The sequence below is a fragment of the Camelus dromedarius genome, chromosome 3 (assembly GCF_036321535.1).
Source record: "Camelus dromedarius isolate mCamDro1 chromosome 3, mCamDro1.pat, whole genome shotgun sequence".
Classification (NCBI taxonomy): domain Eukaryota; kingdom Metazoa; phylum Chordata; class Mammalia; order Artiodactyla; family Camelidae; genus Camelus; species Camelus dromedarius.
In genome coordinates, this window is record NC_087438.1 from 115754944 (window position 1) to 115772925 (window position 17982).

The 17982-nt window shown below is 58.3% G+C and overlaps 1 protein-coding gene and 1 long non-coding RNA gene across 3 annotated transcripts; both read left to right on the plus strand.

Annotated features, from left to right (window-relative positions):
- The first annotated feature begins 53 nt into the window (after positions 1 to 53).
- GJC2 (gap junction protein gamma 2) lies at positions 54 to 10619 on the plus strand. Of its 2 annotated transcripts, none has more exons than XM_064484547.1 (2): positions 54 to 703; positions 8269 to 10619. In XM_064484547.1, the coding sequence occupies exon 2, from the start codon at positions 8313 to 8315 to the stop codon at positions 9600 to 9602; it is 1290 nt and encodes a 429-aa protein (XP_064340617.1). In that variant the 5' UTR covers positions 54 to 703; positions 8269 to 8312; the 3' UTR covers positions 9603 to 10619. The 2 variants fall into 2 exon arrangements, with proteins under 2 accessions (XP_064340617.1, XP_064340616.1); XM_064484546.1 differs by having other exon boundaries at positions 55 to 703; positions 8295 to 10619.
- Positions 10620 to 15787: 5168 nt separating this feature from the next.
- Positions 15788 to 17180, plus strand: LOC135321027 (uncharacterized). The gene is made up of 2 exons (XR_010380439.1): positions 15788 to 15977; positions 17098 to 17180. It is a non-coding gene; the product is annotated as an uncharacterized LOC135321027 (long non-coding RNA).
- Positions 17181 to 17982: the final 802 nt, after the last annotated feature.

Here is a 17982-nt window from a genome sequence, read left to right on the forward strand (position 1 = left end):
AGGCTACAGACCAAGGCTGGACCTCTGTGTCTGGGGGCCTTGTGCCTGGCCCACTGAGCCTGACCAGCCCTAATGGTCCTGGAGAGGCCAGTGTTGGGGGCCTCTGTTAGGGTTCCAGGCTCTCTAGAGTCTCAGAAGATGCCTCCAGAAGCCGCTGGTCTCAAGTCAGGGTAGCCATGGTATACTGGGCACAGGAGACACACAGTTGCCTGAGCCCTGGCCCATGCTCAGGCTATGCTCCTGTGGTGGAACCCAGACAGATGGTGAATGCAGACCTGGAGGAGGCAGGGAGCGCAGGCAAAAGTAGTCAGAAAGGCCAGACTCCACCCAAAAGCCCAGATACACAGCGGAGGGCAGGCGAGAGCTGGGCCTGGACACTAGATGGTGGGCAGGGGGTGCTGGGCAGCCCCCCAGGCCTGAGGGCAAGTGAGATGGAGCTGGGCTGCCTCCTGACCTGCTGTGCAGCCTGGGAGAGGCCAGTTCCCTCTCTGGGACCCGTCCAGCCCCAGGGACAATCAGGGATTCAGACCTCAAGCCTCAGGGGGAACAATGGAGCCGTTGAAGGCCCTCCCCCCGCATTGTGCTTGGTAGTGAGAGGTGGCCCTGGGTCAGTCTGGCTGGGTACGCACTCTCAGGAGGGCTGGTGTCCAGCCAGCCATCAGGTAGAAGAGCTCAGAAGGCCTTGTTTCCTGGCCTGGAAAAGGTAGGTTGCCCACCAGGGGACCAGGCGTAGGGTTCCCTTTGGGGCTGAGTAACAGCGTCCTCACTCAGCCCAAGGTCTCAGGGGCCTGTAATCACCTCTTGAAATAGCCAACCCCAGGAGACAATAGGTGCTGGGCCCAGCTGGGTGGCCTTTTATTCTGGGGGTCTCTCCATCTCAGGCCCACTGCCCTCACAGGGCCTGACTGGGTGGTGGTTCCGGTGCAACAAGACTTGAGTGTAGGGGGAGGTGGAAGCAGAAATCTGGACCCCCCAACCACAGGGGCTGCTCAGGCTAGCTGAGGAGCAAGGACGGAAGAGGGGTGGGCCCTGAGCAGCTGGGACCCTTCAGGCCATGTGGGACTGGCTAGCTCCTGCCAGCTAGGCAGCTGCAGTGTGTCCAGAGGCTGGGGCCTTGGGCTCTTCAGCTTTTTGGGGAGGCTGGGGAGCCTTTCCGATAAGCTGTGGTCAGTACACCTGCCCTCCGTCCGCAGCACTCCTGGTCTGGCCTTGGTGTGGCCCGGGGCACCTTTCATTAAAATCCTTGTGGGCGTCTCCTAGGTCCTGGGTCCTCAGATCTAGGTCCTGGAGGTTAGCAGAGAGCAAAACAGCCTCCTGTTCTCCAGGAGCGGCCCCTGTTGCGCCACAGATGTGAGTGAGTTGTCTGGATGGGGACTGCATGCAGGGTGGCTGGGCAAGGATGGGGAGCGGGCTGGGGGAGGTGGCCTGGGCAGGGGTTCCAACAAGGGGCAGTACGGCTGAGGGGTAGCAGCCGGCCCTGGGTTGTGCTCCGTTGTCGGGGGAGCAGGTAGGCGCAGCAGGTGTCCAGGGCAGGGTAGGGGTATGTAGGGCGGAGAAAGTGACACTGCTGCTTGTTGAGAAAGGTAGCAGAGTGCAGGCCGCAGGGGCCATCGCATGGGCATTTTCGGCAGCATCGGGGAGGAGGGTTTAGGAGGGGTCACAAGTGTGGGCATCCCGTGCAGTCTGAGGGACACAGCGTCCTGGCCCTGGGCCAGCAATGCCTGGAGCGATCCCAGAGAGGGCACCAAGCTTGTGGAGGGTTTCTGGTTTGGCCTCACTCCCTTGCTTCTCCTAGCACATCCCACCCCAGCCCACCCCCAAAAGCCCAGGGCCCTTCAGCTCAGGCCTCCCTGCGGGCGGCAGCTCCAGCCTGGCTGCAGGAGCAGTCCAGGCCGCGCCACCATGACTCACTCCCCAAGCCTGGCCTCACCACACCCTCCACCCCTGCAGGAGGCCCCTCACTTCCCAGCTTCCAGGCTGGAGTGGAGCAGAGAAGGGCCTCCTGATCCTCAGCAGACCCAGAGTGCCATGGCCACCTGCACCTCCAGAGGCCCTGGGAGGGAGCAGGAGCCTCCCGCCGCAGGTTTACAACCATCCTCTCCCCACAGCTCCCAGCAGGGCCCTGTTCCCTCTGGCATCCGATCATCCCCCTGGCATTTGCTGAGCACTTGTGTGATGAGGGACGCTGAGCATGCAGTGGGAGCACCTCACCCTCCTGGCCATGGAGGACGCTTCCCAGAGGAAGGCCATTGGAGTGGTCCAAGGCAGGAGCGGGTGCATGTGTGTGCGTGAGTGTGAGAGGATGAGGCGGATGGGTGTGCAGGTGTGCAGGGGTGTGTGTGTGTGTGCGGATGGGTGTGCAGGTGTGTGTGTGTGTGAGAGAGAGAGAGAGAGAGAGTCAGTCCAGACATGGGTGAAGCCAGCTCTGAGGTGGGCAGGAGCAGGTCAGGAAGTCCCTGAAGACCCGTGAGGATGGGGATTTTGTTCTGAGAGCCCCAAGCTTCCTGCGACCAACCCACTGGAGCCTGCAGCCCCACCTTGGACTGCCTACAGGAGGGAACATGGGGATAGAGGACTAGAAGGGGAGCCTGGCCGTTAGCCGGTGTGCCATCTGCATGGGAGGCTGTGTGCACTGGTGTTGCTGGGGAGGGTGGCAGATGGATGTGGCAGAGGGTCCCTAGGCTTGGAGTCTGCGTCCTGGGCACTCCAGGGTCGGGGTGAACACCTCTGACTGGCCAGGGGTTCCAGGCAGAACACAACTGGGGCATCCAGGACAGGGGCCCAGAGAAGGAAGGAAGTGGAAGACCACTGCACAGGACCACTGCAGAGTTGACAAGGGCGAGACCTCGTGGGCACCCTCAGGCTAGGCAGTGAGGGGGGCCTGGGGCCTGAGCAAGGGCAGGTGCTGCGGCCCCTCCCTCTGAGTGAGCGCTGCCCCCTACAGGGCACTTTGGTGGGTGGTGAGCAAGTAGCAGAAGGGAGACCTTAACCTTGGAGCTCAGGGAGGTGGATGGGGTGTAGGAGCAGGCCCTGGTCTTTGAGCTAAGGCCTCAGTCTCCCGGGGCTGAGCCCGCCTTGAGCTACTTGTGGGTGCTCATATGTAGAGGAGGGACCACCCGGTGCCAGGTGCATGCAAGGTTCCTGAGTCCTCAGGGAGGGGAAGAGGCTGCCTGAGATGCTGAGGTTCCCAGAGAAGGGTGTCACCAGCCAGCTTGGCCAGCTGAGCACTTCCAGGGGCTGTGGGTCCTGTCCTGCCTGGCAGCCACACCTTAGCCAAAGGAAGTCCACCCACCCTGAGAGGGGCATGTGGGAGGAAGCCGGGCCAGGGTTGGGAAGGAAATGGCTGGGCAGGCCCTGGCCTCACTGTACTGCAGGAGGAGACCCTGGGCCATCTCTGCTCCCAGTGCCCACACCCCCACACCCAGGACCTTTGTTCAGACCCAGGGGTGAAAGGGACTTGAAGACGGGGGGAGCCCAGCTGCCCACCCCTGTGTCAGCACCGGTTGTGGAGGGCCCAGCTCACCCCAGGACAGATCATCCTGATGCCCGCTAGAGCCTACGCTGTCTGCCTGCCACCCTCCCCCCAGTAGGGTGACTTCTTGGGCAACTCTTGGCAGAGATGACCCCAGCCCCTGTTGTGGGGAGCCCTCCCCTGCACACTGGCCAGTCACCTTCCCTCACCAGATCCCACACCTTCTACTGACTACTCCCAGGCCTACCGCCTCGTAGACCTTGACACCCAGGGACACCTTGGCCCCTTACCCCCAACCCCGCCCTGGATCCCAATTGAGTGGTCCCCACCCACACTTGCTCTAACACGTAGCTTTGGGTGAGGTTTCCTCTGAATGAAGGTCCCTGCAAATGCCAGGGCCTTGTTCCCTGAGGGGCCAGCACCCCTCACACTTTCCCCTCCTGCTGGTTCAGCCTAGGGCCTAGCCCCCACTGGCTACCTCCTCCCAGCAGCGCTGGACAGCCATGGGCCTAGACTTTGCTTCCCACTGCAGCACCTCCGCATCGGGGTCCTTCTTGCATCCCACAACTCCAGGACAGGTCACCAATGTCCCTGCTCCGTGCTTGAATCCTCCAGACAGAGAAATGCGTTCCAGGTGCGGACAAGACAGGCAGAAGGAACTTGGGAGTGATGGGTTAGGAGAACATTTTTAATAAGGTTTTTATTTTATAACACCTGTGATTTACAGAGAAGCTGTGAAGAGCCCAGGAAGAGTGCTCACTTGCCCCCACACGCAGTTCCCGCATAGCATGCTTGTCACAATCAGTGCACCAGTGTCGATACGTTGTCATTAACCAGTGCCCACTCTGCCCTCAGATTCTTCACTCTTCACCTGTGTCCTGCTTTTCTGGGGTCCCCTTGGGGAGGGTGACTGACCTTACATCTCCTTGGCCTCCCTTGGGGATGACCCCCTCAGATTCCCTTGTTTCTGACGCCCTTGGTGGTTTGAAGGTCAGGTAGTTTGTAAAAGCCCCTCTTGGAACTTGTCTCACTGTGTCTCATGATCACCTGGGGTGAGGGTTTGGGAAGAAGGCCTCAGGGGCAGCAAGGTGCGGCTGTCAACTTGGCCCCTCACTGTGGGTGGGGACCTCGGCGGCCGCTTGCCTGAGGTGACGCCTGCTGGGTTGCCCCGCCCCCCTCCCTCCTCCTTGCCGTGCTCTCTGGAAGCACACCCTCCTTGAGGTCACAGTGGCTACGTGAGTTACTTAGAATTTCTTCTCCACTTACAGTCACTCTATCATTTGCATCAGTAGGAACTCATTTATTTATTACCGTGGGCTGTAATCTGTGAGCTAATCTGTAATTGGTACTTTACTTCCTCTACTGCCAAAATGATCCAGCTTCAGACACCCGGAGTGCCTTCCCTCATTTGCCACGTTGTGTCCCTTTGACTCGCCTCTGTCAGTGTCAGTGAGTGAGAGAGTGTGTGTGTGAGAGAGAGAGAGAGCACTTCCTTCCTCTCTGGCACCAAGAGATGCTCCTGGCGTGTTTCCTGCCGCAGCCCTGGAACCAGCTGTTTCTCCACAAGCCTAGGTCCCTTTACTGGAGAGCGGGACCAAGGTGTGTTCATGGCTATGGGGTGTTTTTCCTTTTAGGCCCTTTCAGCCAACAGGCAAGGGGCTACAAACCCGTGTGCACGCACGTGTGTATAACTCTAGGAAACCATCTGTGTCCATATTGAACTGATGATGAGTTCAGACCCACGTCTCCAACACTAACCCATGACCAGTTGAACATTCCAGCCCCCTCCGTGGCTCAGTCCGCGTGCACGGAGAGTAGAGAACGCACAGGGGGGTGGTGGGCTGGTCTCAGGGGTTGCCCCGTGAAGGGACAGGACGAGGGGGCGGGTGGAGCGGGGGTCTGGGTGGGGCGTGGACATTGTAGGGCCGGCAGAGCAGAAGCGCTCGCAGGGGTGCGTTCCGCCTGCGTAGGAGCGAAACAGGGGTGTTGGTGCGCTGGCGCCAGGTGCGCTTTGCATTTTACTTCAAAGTCCGGCGGAGTCTCAAGAACACGGGTGGACGGGCTTCCTCAGGTGCCCGGCAGAAGCGAGGCAGGCCCAGGGAGCGGCGGGGCCCCGAGGGGTCTGGTTCAAGGTTCCTGCTGATGGAGCGGAGCGGGTGCTGGGCAGAGAGCGCTCGAGGATAAGTCCATCTGAGATGGAAGCTGCTTTGGAGGGAGGTTTTTGGGTCTGGTCCTCTGGGGTTTGCTGCACCTGCTGGAATCCACGTGCTGATGTGAAGCTGACAACTGGCACAAGAGGTCTGGATTTGGGGGTCCCTGTGCATGGCACTAAGATCAGGGCCTGGGCTCTTCCAGGCCGAAAGTGGTCAGTCAGTGCGAGCCCCCAGACCACAGAATGATCCGGCCGTGACTGCGCGTGTGACCCAGGACCTGCACACACGTGTTCATAGCACGCAGGCATCGGCGCTTGGTCTGAAGAGCCAATTGCCTCTGCCCCGCACCCAGAGGTTGCCAGAGCTCCCCCACTGGCACTCGGGGAAGGAAGAGAGGAGGTTTGCTCCCTCCCGTTTCCTACTCCCCAGGCTGTCCCCCTCAGCTGACGGCAGGCAGGGCCCTCACCCTCTTTTCTCCACAATTCGTCTCTTGGGGGTGTGCTCTAACTGCACCCAGGCCAGCCCCCTTGGGCAAAGTGCCACCCCTCACCCCAGGGCGGGGTCCTCCCAGCGCCATGCTAGAGCTGGTCTCAGAGCCCCGCCACCGCGCGTCTCCCCAAGTTGGTCATGGGTCTGGTGGGAGGATTTTACACCACAGGAATCGGTAAACACTGCACCGAGGCTTTCCCACTGAGATTCAGCTGTGGAATACTAACCACACGTGAAAGGTCAAGCCTGCCCTGGCACCCTCGCCTTCCCTTCCATTTTTCCTCTAGGATCTGTTTTGGAGGGGAGAGAAGTGGGGGGAGGGTGGGGTTGCTCTGCCATCCCTTTTCTGGGTTCTTGCCTGGTGGGACTGTGGGCCTCGGCCTCCTGTGGTGTGGAACTGTAGAGGTCAGGAATGGGGAGAGATCCTGGAAGAGAGTTCAGGTTAGAGCTGAGGAAAAAGCCAGCCTAGGACACAGGACCCTTGTGCTCTTCCCCCGTTGAAGCAGAGGGATATCAAAGATGGCCCTGGAGGGCTGACTAGGCATGTGCCAGTCTGTGTACCTGTGTGTGTGCATGTGCGCAAGTGCATCACACACGCAAGTATGCACATGCATGTCTGAGTGAACTGTGTGCGTGTGCATCTGTGAGTGTTGTGGCTCTGAGAGGGGCACTGCACACAGATGTGAGGAAGTAGGGTCACTTCCCCAGGAACCCTGGCTGCCCCCTCATCCTGCCCCCCGCCCAAGAGCCCAGCTGCATAAAGAGGGCCTGAATCCCTGAATGCCCCTACTGTTCCATCCCACACCTGCCCACACTGCCTCCCAGGCCTGTTCCAGAAGGAGGGAGCCAACAGCATCAGGTACTCAGGGGTCTCCTGCCCCCAAACTCAAACTATCCAGAAGCTGGTACTGGTGTTCACCGTGGAAAAGAGAGGGTGGGTGTTGGGAGGCTGCAGCCCCCTGCCTAGAGTCACAGAGGTACAGGGGCATGTGGTCCTGCCCACAGAGCCCCTTCTAGGCACAGGCCCACTCAGGGGTAGCTGATCTAGAAGGGGCACTGGTCTGGGACATGGTAAGCAGCCAGGTGGCTCTGAGTGTCACAGGTCCCCAAGTGTGGTTGCACATGTGCCTTACGGCCCCCAATCAGGATGTGCATAGGACACAGGAGTGCTGGGACAAGAGGGAGGAGCAGCCTGGAGGGTAGGGCCTCAGCCCCTGGTACAACTGGACCTGCAGGAGGTTCTCAGAGGAGCATGGCAGTGATCCTTTGTGGAGGCGGAGGGACCAGAGCCCCTGTGCAAGGTTTGGGGGAAGGGTAGGGGGAGGGACCGGTCCTGGGAAGCCTGGAGCTGATAGAGCTGAGGGTTACAAGGGGCTGGAGGCTGACAGGGCCGTGGGGTCTGGGGACTGATGGGGTTAGCTCCAGGAGCTAGGAGGCTGGAGGCTGAGGGCCACTGGGACTAGGGGCCTGGGAAACCATGGGCCACCGGGGGACTGGCGTGGTTGAAGAGCTAGGGGGACAGGCAGGCTGGGGACTCAGCCCCTGGTGGGCTTCTAGCCTGCCCGAAACAGGTCTCCATGGGACTCCTTCCAGCGACCTGGGTGCTGAGAGGTGGGGGCAGGCATCTGAGCTGAGGCTGAGCAGCCCCCACACTCTAATACTCTGAGTGAAACTCAGTTTCCCCATTTGTCCTACAAAGGCAGCTCACCCTGCTGGCCTCCTGCAGTTCTCAGGGCCTGGGGTGGGGTCCCCAGAGGTTGGGGAAGGAGTGCAGCTGGCACAGGGCCAGGCTTCCCTGGAGGACTAGGGGAGGGCAGGAGAGACTGGCACTGCTCTGGGCTGCAGGGACCTGGGGTCGGGTCTTGGTGGGAGATGGGGCGTGTGCTCAGCCAAAGCAAGGTGTCCTGTCATCTGTCCTTTTAGTGCCTGTCTTCTGCCTGCAGAGGCCCAGGCCTCTCCCTGTATCCATCCCAGGGCAGAGACTTTGGGTGGGGGTGGCGCTCCTGAAGCGGCTGTTCCTTGGGGCGAAAGATGTGTGTTCCAGAGGGGACCCTGGCTCCAGGTGCCGCTGTCCAACCCCTGCCAGGGGTTGAGCTCCCCATAGCCTGTGTATCTTACCGTCCCTGCCCCGTACCTCCTTGACCTTTGCCCCAGGTTGAGCTCCTGCTCGTGGCCTGCAGGTCCCGTCCCCCGTCCCTATGACCAACATGAGCTGGAGCTTCCTGACACGGCTGCTGGAAGAGATCCACAACCACTCCACGTTCGTGGGCAAGGTATGGCTCACGGTGCTGGTGGTCTTCCGCATCGTGCTCACGGCCGTGGGCGGCGAGTCCATCTACTCCGATGAACAGACCAAGTTCACGTGCAACACGCGGCAGCCAGGCTGCGACAACGTCTGCTACGATGCCTTCGCACCCCTGTCCCACGTGCGCTTCTGGGTTTTCCAAATAGTGGTCATCTCCACGCCCTCTGTCATGTACCTGGGCTATGCGGTGCACCGCCTGGCCCGCGCCTCTCAGGACGAGCGCCGCCGCGCCTCTCGCCGCCGCCCGAGCCGTCGAGTGCCCCGCACACCACTGCCATTGCCCCCGCCGCCCCATCCGGGCTGGCCTGATCCCGCTGACCTGGGTGAGGAGGAGCCCATGCTGGGCCTGGGCGAAGAGGATGAGGAGCCAGGGGCGGGTGAGGGCCTGGGTGAGGAAGACGAGGCTGAGGACGGGGGTACAGCCAAGGGCGCTGGAGGGGACACAAAGGCGGCAGGGGCCCCGGGCCCAGCAGGGCAGCATGACGGGCGGCGTCGCATCCAGCGCGAGGGACTGATGCGCGTGTACGTGGCCCAGCTGGTGGCGCGGGCTGCCTTCGAGGTGGCCTTCCTGGTGGGCCAGTACCTGCTGTATGGCTTCGAGGTGCGGCCCTTCTTCGCATGCAGCCGCCAGCCCTGCCCGCACGTGGTCGACTGCTTCGTGTCACGGCCCACCGAGAAGACGGTCTTCCTGCTGGTCATGTACGTGGTCAGCTGCCTCTGCCTGCTCCTCAATCTCTGCGAGATGGCGCACCTGGGCCTGGGCAGCGCGCAGGACGCTGTGCGCGGCCGGCGACCCCCGCCCACCACCCCCGGCCCGGCCCCGCGCCAGCCGCCCTGCGCGCTCCCCGCCGCGCCCTCGGGCCTGGCCTGCCCGCCTGACTACAGCCTGGTGGTGCGCGCAGCCGAGCGCGCACGCGCCCACGACCAGGACCTGGCCAGCCTGGCGCTGCAGGCGCTGCAGGACCGGCGTGCGCTCGGGGACCTCGACGGCCCACCCGGCCCCGCCCTTCCAGCTGCCGCCCAGGAACCCCCTAGGGCCGGCGCGCCCGCCTCCGGGTCCGGCAGTGCCACCTCCGGAGGCACGGCTGGGGGCCAGGGCCGGCCAGGCGCCAAACCCAGGGTGGGCTCAGAGAAGGGCAGTGCGAGCAGCAGCAGGGAGGGTAAGACCACCGTGTGGATCTGAGGCCCCGTCCTGGCTGCTCTCCCTCCTCCCGCCACACCAGGGAGGGGGGTGAGGTGCTCTAGGGGAAGGATGTGGGCTGGACACCTAAGGGGCAGAACACCTACCTTCCTCCTCCTCAGCTGGCTGCCCCTCACCTCGTGACAGGGTGGGGGGTGGGGTGGGGGCGTGGGTACCAGCCTGCCCTGCATCACTGTGCTTCTGCACCTGAGCCTCATCTCCATCTAGGGTCGGGTGGGACAGGCAGGCCTGGGACCCATGAAGGGTCCCCAGCTCTGATCCATAAACCCTGACAGGTGAATGGGACTGTGGCTGGGGCATTGCCTCCCACCCACCACCCCAGGGCCACCCAGCTAGCCACCTCAGGACAAAAATGTTGGCCAGGTGGGAGCTCTGCCCCCTCCACCCCTGCTTCCCTTCAGCAGCCCATGTGTGACTGCCAGGGGTGCCTGGCCTGTGTATAGGAGAGTGCCGTGCTTGTCCCCACTCCCTGCCCAGCAAATGGGGCTCCTTTCCTAGAAACCACGCTCCTCTAGCCCACTTTCTGCTTCTTGCGGAGCTGGAAGAAATGCCAGGTCTTTCTTGTACAGAAAGGAAAACAGAGAGCAGGGTAGGCAGAGGCCCCTGGGCCCAGCCCAGGTCTACACTGCCTCCTGCCTCATCTGCACTAAGCCCCAGAACATGAGCTGCCAGGTGGGGCTGCACCCTGCTTCCTGCTCCCTGCCCACACAGATTTGGGGCTCAGGCCCTGGAGGGTGTGGATGGGACCATGCCCTCTCCAGCTTCTGCACTGGCCTGGCGTGGCCCCTTCCTCTGGGACATACTTGAAGTTCCGAAAAGACATTGGCCCCCTCGCCACGCTGACAAACAGGATGGTGGTCAGAGGCTGCGGCTTTGGCCATGCTGGGGGAAGGGGTTCTGAGGCTCCCACCACAGCCCCTCTGCCCTCTAGCCCCATCTCCAATTCAGACACAGCCTCTAAAACAAAGAGAGTAAAATAAAACTAACTTTTGTTTACAACCGTGTGTGTGTGTGAATGTGTGTGCATGCATGTCTGTGTGTGGAGTGTGCACACATGTGTGAGTGCACACACAGACGTGTCTATGTGTCCACTGCTGGCCCCTAGGGACACATAGCTCAGCTCTAGGATGGATGGGAGGGGAAACCATTCTGCAGGGACCATCCGGGGAGCAAGGCCCAGGATGAGCCCCTGCAGCTCCTTGGAAACAGTCGGTGTCACTCTGTGCCAGGCACTGGCTTGGCCCAGCCGGGAGAGGCACGGCTGAGTACACAGATGGTGAGAACAAAGAACACGGCCAGGCTTGTGTGCTTAGAGCCCAAGGAGGTAGGTAGCTCAAAGGAGAGAGGGGCAGTCCTGTCTCAGGCCCGGGCATATCCAGACGCTGGCCAGAGCCTGCAGCGATAGCTTTGGTGAGGGGCAGAGGCCAGCACAGTAAGGGAAGCAGCTGCTGCCAGCAAGGAGCCACTTCGCTCTAGACTTGGGTGACCCCAGCTTTCTCCCAGCCCCCATCAGGCCCAAGGCAGGCCCTGACAGCTTCTCCAGACTGCAAACCCTCTCTCTTTGGGGTCCCGGGGCCAAGCTCCAAGCCTTACATGAACCCCAACCCAGCCTGCCTCTGGTGAGATGCCAAATGCAGGCTGAGTCCCTTTCCTTTTTCGGGTCTGACTGGCTGATCCTGGATTCCAGGGGAGCTCCACCTCTAAGGTGAGCCCCAGACCCAGGTGATCCCTGCCCCCAGGTAAGCCCCACCCCCATAAAGTCCTGGATGTCAATGCTGGAGGCAGGGCCACAGAGGGTAAACCAATCCAGATCCAGAGCAGGGACCTACCACTCACCTCCCCAAGAGACCAAAGTCCATGGAACTGGCAACTCTGAATTTGGGTTATGCTGCTGGCAGTGTCGTCGTGAGGAAGACTGGGTCTCTGAGGCAGGGAACATGCCGTCCAGCCATGCCCCGCTCCCAGCAGTGTGAATGGGGACACTGAGCAGCAGAGATGCTGAAAGACATCTACAAGACACACTGTTGGTGGCTCCTCTGCAGCCTCCCTGCAGCCTGCCCCCGGCCATGTCCCTGAGGCCAGCCTCCTACAGCCAAGTGTCCTCTCAGTGGAGGCCCCGGAGGACAAGGCCCTCAGGGGACACAAGTGGACATTCCAGGTGGGGAACAGTGGGAGACTTCAGGGTTCAGAATCACCGTAATGGCTGGAGAGGGCCGGTGAGGAAGGCAAGTGTTTACTCCCAGCCAAGCCCAGAGGTTGTTCTCAATCTGGAAGTCAGTGCTCCCATGTCTTGGGGCCACAATGCACCCTTGGTTACAGGGCCCCACAAGGGCTAGGAGGTAGGGCATGGACCCTCGGCATCTGCCTGAAAAGAAGCCTTGAAACCAGCAGACAGGGAGGCCCCAGACAAGTTTGTGTTTGGAGAAATACATTCTATATTTCACTGTGATAGTGTCCAGGGAAGCCTCCTCCCAGCCATGGAGAGGGAGCTTTAGGTCAAGGTCAAGGTGTCAGGACCTCATTCTCCGGACCCTTCTTGAACAAAGATCTTTAGGGTCACACCCTCCCTAACTCAGGCTGGGGCCCTGGTGTAGCTGCAGCCTGGGAGTGTCTGGTGAGGCCGGGGCTGGCTCAAAGATTTCCTCGCTCACCAAGCTAAGGGTCCACAGTGGGGTCTCTCTGTTACAGGCTCTTTCCAGATTCTTAGAAAACAATATCAAAGAAATGAATGTCACTTCCACTAGACTTGTAGGCAAACAAAGCTTTTTATTAAAAGAGATAGTTTGTTCATAAGGGAGAAAGCAGGAAAAAAAAGTGCCCGCTTTCCAAGCAGAAGCTCTCTGAGTAGAAGGGGGAAGTTGCTTTTATAACAAAAGGGAGGGTTTGGCTCATGATTACTGATGATTTCCAGAAATCATCAACCTTCTTCGATCAGCAGCAGATGGCTACATGGTGGCCACCATGAACAGAGAGTGCTTCTGTGAGGGGAAAGAAATGCATGAGAAATTTCTGCAAGAAGGCCCAGAAAGAGAAGGTTAAAATTTAGAGTTGAGCTTCTTGTCTTGTGGCAACTAGGTATACTCTAAGTGTAACGGAGATAAAGCTAATCTTTTATTCCTGTGAGCCTGGTTTTTTGTCTCTTGGACTCAGGTCCCCAGGGCTTTGTTCTTTGGTTTGCAAAGCCTGTTTTGCCTACGGCCATTCCCTGATCCTTTCCCCCAAATGATTGGACTTTTGTCGTCCTCTCTGGAAGACATGCGGTTTGGATCTCCTCATAGCTTGGCAGCCCAAGAGGACCCAGTGAAGGCCAACTGACTCTTATCACCAGCCCTGAAGTCACCTCACTTCACTTCACAGCAATCACAGGCCCGCAGGATCCCTCTCAATGAGTCAGTGTTACATTTTAAGGGCATATGGGATACAGAATCTCTGCGGGCCCTTGGTCCGTTGGCCCTTCTGGCCACATGGAAAGCTGTTCGGCCCCCACCTTCCCCACACACAGGGGCTCGTGATCTTGGGGTTTTTGCAACCACTGGCCCCTTCTTTTACCACAGTCCTGATATCAGTCCATAATTCACCCCACACAGTGTAATCTGTCCAGTTTCTATCATCTCAGTACCCACCCCCCCACCTCCTAATTGGTTTAGATACCATGTAAGGTAGTTGGGTCAATGGGAGGGGGACTCTGCCCAGGGGCTGCTGGGGAAATCCGTTTGCTGTGTGTCCATGACTCGGAAGTCAGATGTGGATCAGGCTGTGAGTCTCAGTGCACTGGGATTTGGTCCAACACCAATCTAGATGCTGTGGGGGAGGTGTGGTTTTAGATGAGATTAACACTGTCAGTCTGTGGACTCTGATAAAGCAGACCATCCTCCTCAGTGTGGGTGGCCTTCATCCAATCAGGTGATGGGTGAAGGCTGAGATTCCCAGAGAAGTGATTCTGTCTCCAGTCAGTAATGGTTAAATTTGCATCAGCTTGACTGGGCCGTGGGGTGCCCAGAACAAGCATGATTCTGGGTGTGTCTGTGAGGAGATTCTGGATGAGGCTGACACTGAATCTGCACATCCTCCCTAGTATGGGTGGGCCTTGTCCAATCAGGTGAAGGACTGAGTAGGGGAAAAAAAATCAATGGAGTAAGAGGGAACTCCTGCCTGACAGCTTGATCTGGCACATTGGTTTTCTATCCTTAGAGTCAGATTCAGGCTGGAACTACACCACCGGCTTTCCTGAGTCTCCCACTTGCAGATGGCAGACCTTGGAACTTCTCAGCCTCCATAACTCAGTGAGCCAATTCCTTATAATAAATCTTTCTCTGTACATATTGAATTGGTTCTGTTTCTCCAGAGAACCCCAACTAATACACATCCAAGCCAGAGCTTATTAAGAGGGCATCCTAGCTGTGAGGGGAGCTGCAAATGGTGGCTCTATTCTGGAAGGCATCTCAGTCAGCTCAGCCTATGTAACAAATACCACAAACTCGGGGCTCAAACAACAGACATTTATTTCTCACAGTCCTGGAAACTGGAAGTTCAAGATCAAGGCGCTGGCACTGGAGGCCTCTCTCCTTGGTGTGCAGACAGCTGTCTTCTCCCTGTGACCTCACATGATCTTCCCTGTGTGTGTGTCTGTGTCCTCATCTCCTTTTCTTATAAGGACACTGGTCTTATTGCATTAGGGCCCACCCTAGGGAACTCATCTTATCATAATCACCTCTTTAAAGACCCCCATCTCCAAATACAGCCCCATTCTGAGGTCCTGGGCATTAGGACTCCAAAAGGTGAATTTGGGGGGATACAGTGCAGCCCATAATAGAAGGCAGATGCCCAACCGAAAGCTCAATCACCACTGGAGAAGGGAATTCTAAGGCATAGGCCTCCTGCTTCAGGAACTCAGGGCCCTAGCCCTAACCCTGATTTTACTGGCCCTCCCAGGCCAGGGGAGCCAACCTCTGTGTCATCCGTGTTTCTACCTCCAACACCAATTTCTTGATGTTCTGAACCATCATAACCATGATCTCATGCCTGAGCTCTGATACACTAACAGGGTGTCCATCGCCCACCTGGGACATGGTACCTAAGATGTTCAAGTCTGTTAACCCTCAGAGATGGAACCCAACCACTATATTTGGCACTTAATGCTCACTCAGCTACTTAAAAAAAAAACAAACACAAAAACCAAAAACCAAAACCCTCTCAGTGACTGAATGGAGAGCTGAACTGGGGTACAAAGCCACCCCTCCTGTCCCCATCTTCTGTGCCCTAGAGCAGGCTGGTGGGCCAAGCCCAGGTCTCCCATCCCTGCTTCCCTGCCTGGTGGGGTCCTCTGGCTGTGTGGGGCCCACCTAGGTCTGTACAGGGGCAGGGCCAGGCCAGGGGAGTGGCTGGAGCAGGAGCAGACAGAATGGCCTCGTCTCATTCTCATCCGTTTCCATGGCTGGAGCCAACTCGCCGGCTGCTCAGGGAGATCGTGGAGGGCTACAGGGAGGGGGGCACTCCAACACCCCCAGAACGGGGGCAGTTTCCTTCTTCTGCCTTTGGGAAGGGAGGAGGCCATGAGGAGAGAATAACAGGAAACAACCCCTGGCTTGGCAGCGGCTGGGAAACAGGGTCTGGGACCCCCATGCCTGCCGATTTTCCAGCTCTCAGCTCCCCACCCCTCCTGACAGCTCCGAGGCCTGTGGCCTCAGAGGGAGGAGACCGCACATGGTATCTAGCAGCAACCTATGCCCCCAGCTGGACCCAGGCCAATGAGGGGGGGTTCCCTGGGGGCATCCTGAAGCCAAGCCACAGTTCCCTCCACCCAGACCAGTGGACAAAGTGAGGGGACCTGAGAAGAAGCAGTAACCAGGCTGGTGCAGAGATCCGGGAAGGCTTCCCGGAAGAGGGAACCTGGGGCAGTGCTGTTTGGCAGATTCTGGGATGGTGGGAGATGTTGCCTTCTTCTGTCCACGGACGCAGCCACCAGCTGAGAGTGGCTCTGGACATTTCAAGTGTGGACCATGCAGCAAGGAGCTAAAAGTTTCACTTGACTTCATCTGAGTTAATCTGCACTAAACAGCCTCAGCAGTGGACCTGCTGGACAGTGCCAAGCGGGCTGGGCTCGACACTGGATTGGAAGGTCTGGGGAGGTTCCAGGTGGCCCCGGGTCGGCCTACTGGCCCTTCCTGCAGGCTGTGCCAGTGGGAAGCAGGCTCCTCTGCTGGCCAAGGGATGGGCTGACGTGAGGCTGGAGGAATGCACCCCCCCACCCCATGTTGTCCTCGAGTGGTTTCCTCCCTGCCCTCACAGGGTTGGCAGGGAGGTGCTGGGTCACCTTCAGAACACAGGCCCAGCAGAGGAAGACCTTCTCCATGAAAGGTCAGTGGAGCCACATTCCAGGCCTGGCTGGTCACAACCAGGAAGGCAGCCGGGAGGGGGACTGAAGGCTTGGGCGACCCTGGGGAGCTCTGGCTGGGCCCCTCCATGCCCTGATCATGCAGTCAGTCCTGACTTGCCAGGCCCAGCTGAGAAGGGTCTGGGACCTCACAGGATTTGGGCAGCAAAGCCTTGAGGAGGGTTTGGAGGGGCAAATAGGAGCTGGACAGAGGGGTGAGGAGGCTGGGCAGAGGGATGGGTGGCAGGAGGACAGCTGGGTGAGGCTGGACTGTGGTGCACAGATGGGTCCTTTACAGGGATCTGCCTAGACAGGGATTTGTTTGTTTAATCAATATTATCTGTGCCCTTGATGTGTGCTGGGCCCTGGGGATGCAGCAGGGAGCTGCAGAGATCCCTGCCTTTGGAACTCCAGAGCAAAAACCAGAGACATGACAACTAAGGAGTGTTCAGTGTGAAGGAGGGAGGGCTGAGGAGTTTATTCTTTTACAATTTCTGTAGGTTAAAAGTTTCAAATAGAAAAGTGGAGAAATGCACACATAGGTGGTCAGAGTGGCTTTGTAAGGGGTTGGCATCTGGGTCTGATAGTGGGGTGAGGCGTGAGCCCTGTGGCTGTTGGGGGTTCTGCTGAGGCTGGGAACAGGGGAGGGAGACCAGGAGAGGGAGCTATGCCCTGGAGCTGACTCTGATGAGATGGGAGGGGAGTGTGGGGGTTTGAAATCTGTGGGAGCAACACATGAGGATGCCAGAGGTGTGGAGGCCAACACCAGGCTGTGTGCCGGGTATGGGACAATGGGGGCTGCCAGGCAATAGGGCTGCAGGACACTGGGGACATGTGAAGGTCATACCTGTACATGCACGGTTTGAGTATCAGACATGGAAGAAGTGCCAAACAGGAGAGGTCTGGGATTTGGGAGAAATGCATGGACTGCACATCAGTTTGGACCTGTTGGCATTTGGATAGTATGGAAAGTTCTGCAGCTGGATGAGGCTGGTGAGAGCGAGGGGAGATGGAGCAGGGACCCAGGGATGTCCCTGGAGCCCCACGCTATTTGCTAGCACAGTCTTAACCCCTTGCCTTGTTCCCCTGCAATGCTGCTCACAGGCCTTAGCAGAAACCAGCCCGGCCAGCACCTGGATCTCAGACTTCCAGCATCCAGAACTGAGAAATAAATGTCGTTTAAGCCACTCAGTCTATGGAATTTGTTATGAAGCCTGAGCTAATACATTTAGGAAAATAGTATGGAGGTTCCTCAAAAATGTGAACACAGAATTACCATATGATGCAGCAATCCCACTTCCGGGGATACACCTGTGGTATTGTGACTTGCAATAAGCAATATACATTTAATCTTCATCCTTATTCTTGGCACAGGACTCCTAAAACCCTTGGAATTTCTTAAATGATAAGGGTGATTAAGGTGTCTTGATATTCTTAACAAGCCCTTGTCAACCAATTTATGTTAATGAGGTGATTTTGGAAAGCCCCTAAGAGTCTCAATGTCCAGGGACACAAGCGCTATGACGTTTCTCTACGGGTGAGAGAAGGGATTGCCAGGAGAACCAGCCATGTGATTAACCAGGGTTAGAACTTTCAGCCCCATGCCCTGAAAACTCTCGGAAGGAGAGACTGGAGATTCAATCAATAGCCAGCGGTCAATGATTTAATCAATCACATCGCTGTAATGAAGCCTCCATAAAAACCCAAAAGGGCAGGGCTTGGAGAGCTTCTGGGTTGGGGAACACATAGATTTGGGGAGAGTGGTGTGCCCCTTCCCACGTACCTTGCCTTATGCATCTCTTCCATCTGGCTGTTCCTGAGTTATACCCTTTTATAATTGTAGCCACCCCCCCCCCCATTAGGTGAACAAACAAAGAGCCTTGGGCAGGACTGGTAAACAAGTTATAAAAAGCTGCAGACTCAGAGGTGTGAGGGCTGGTTAGCCAATGACGGGTAAGATCCCCAGAGGGGGGCAACCTAAGACAGGCA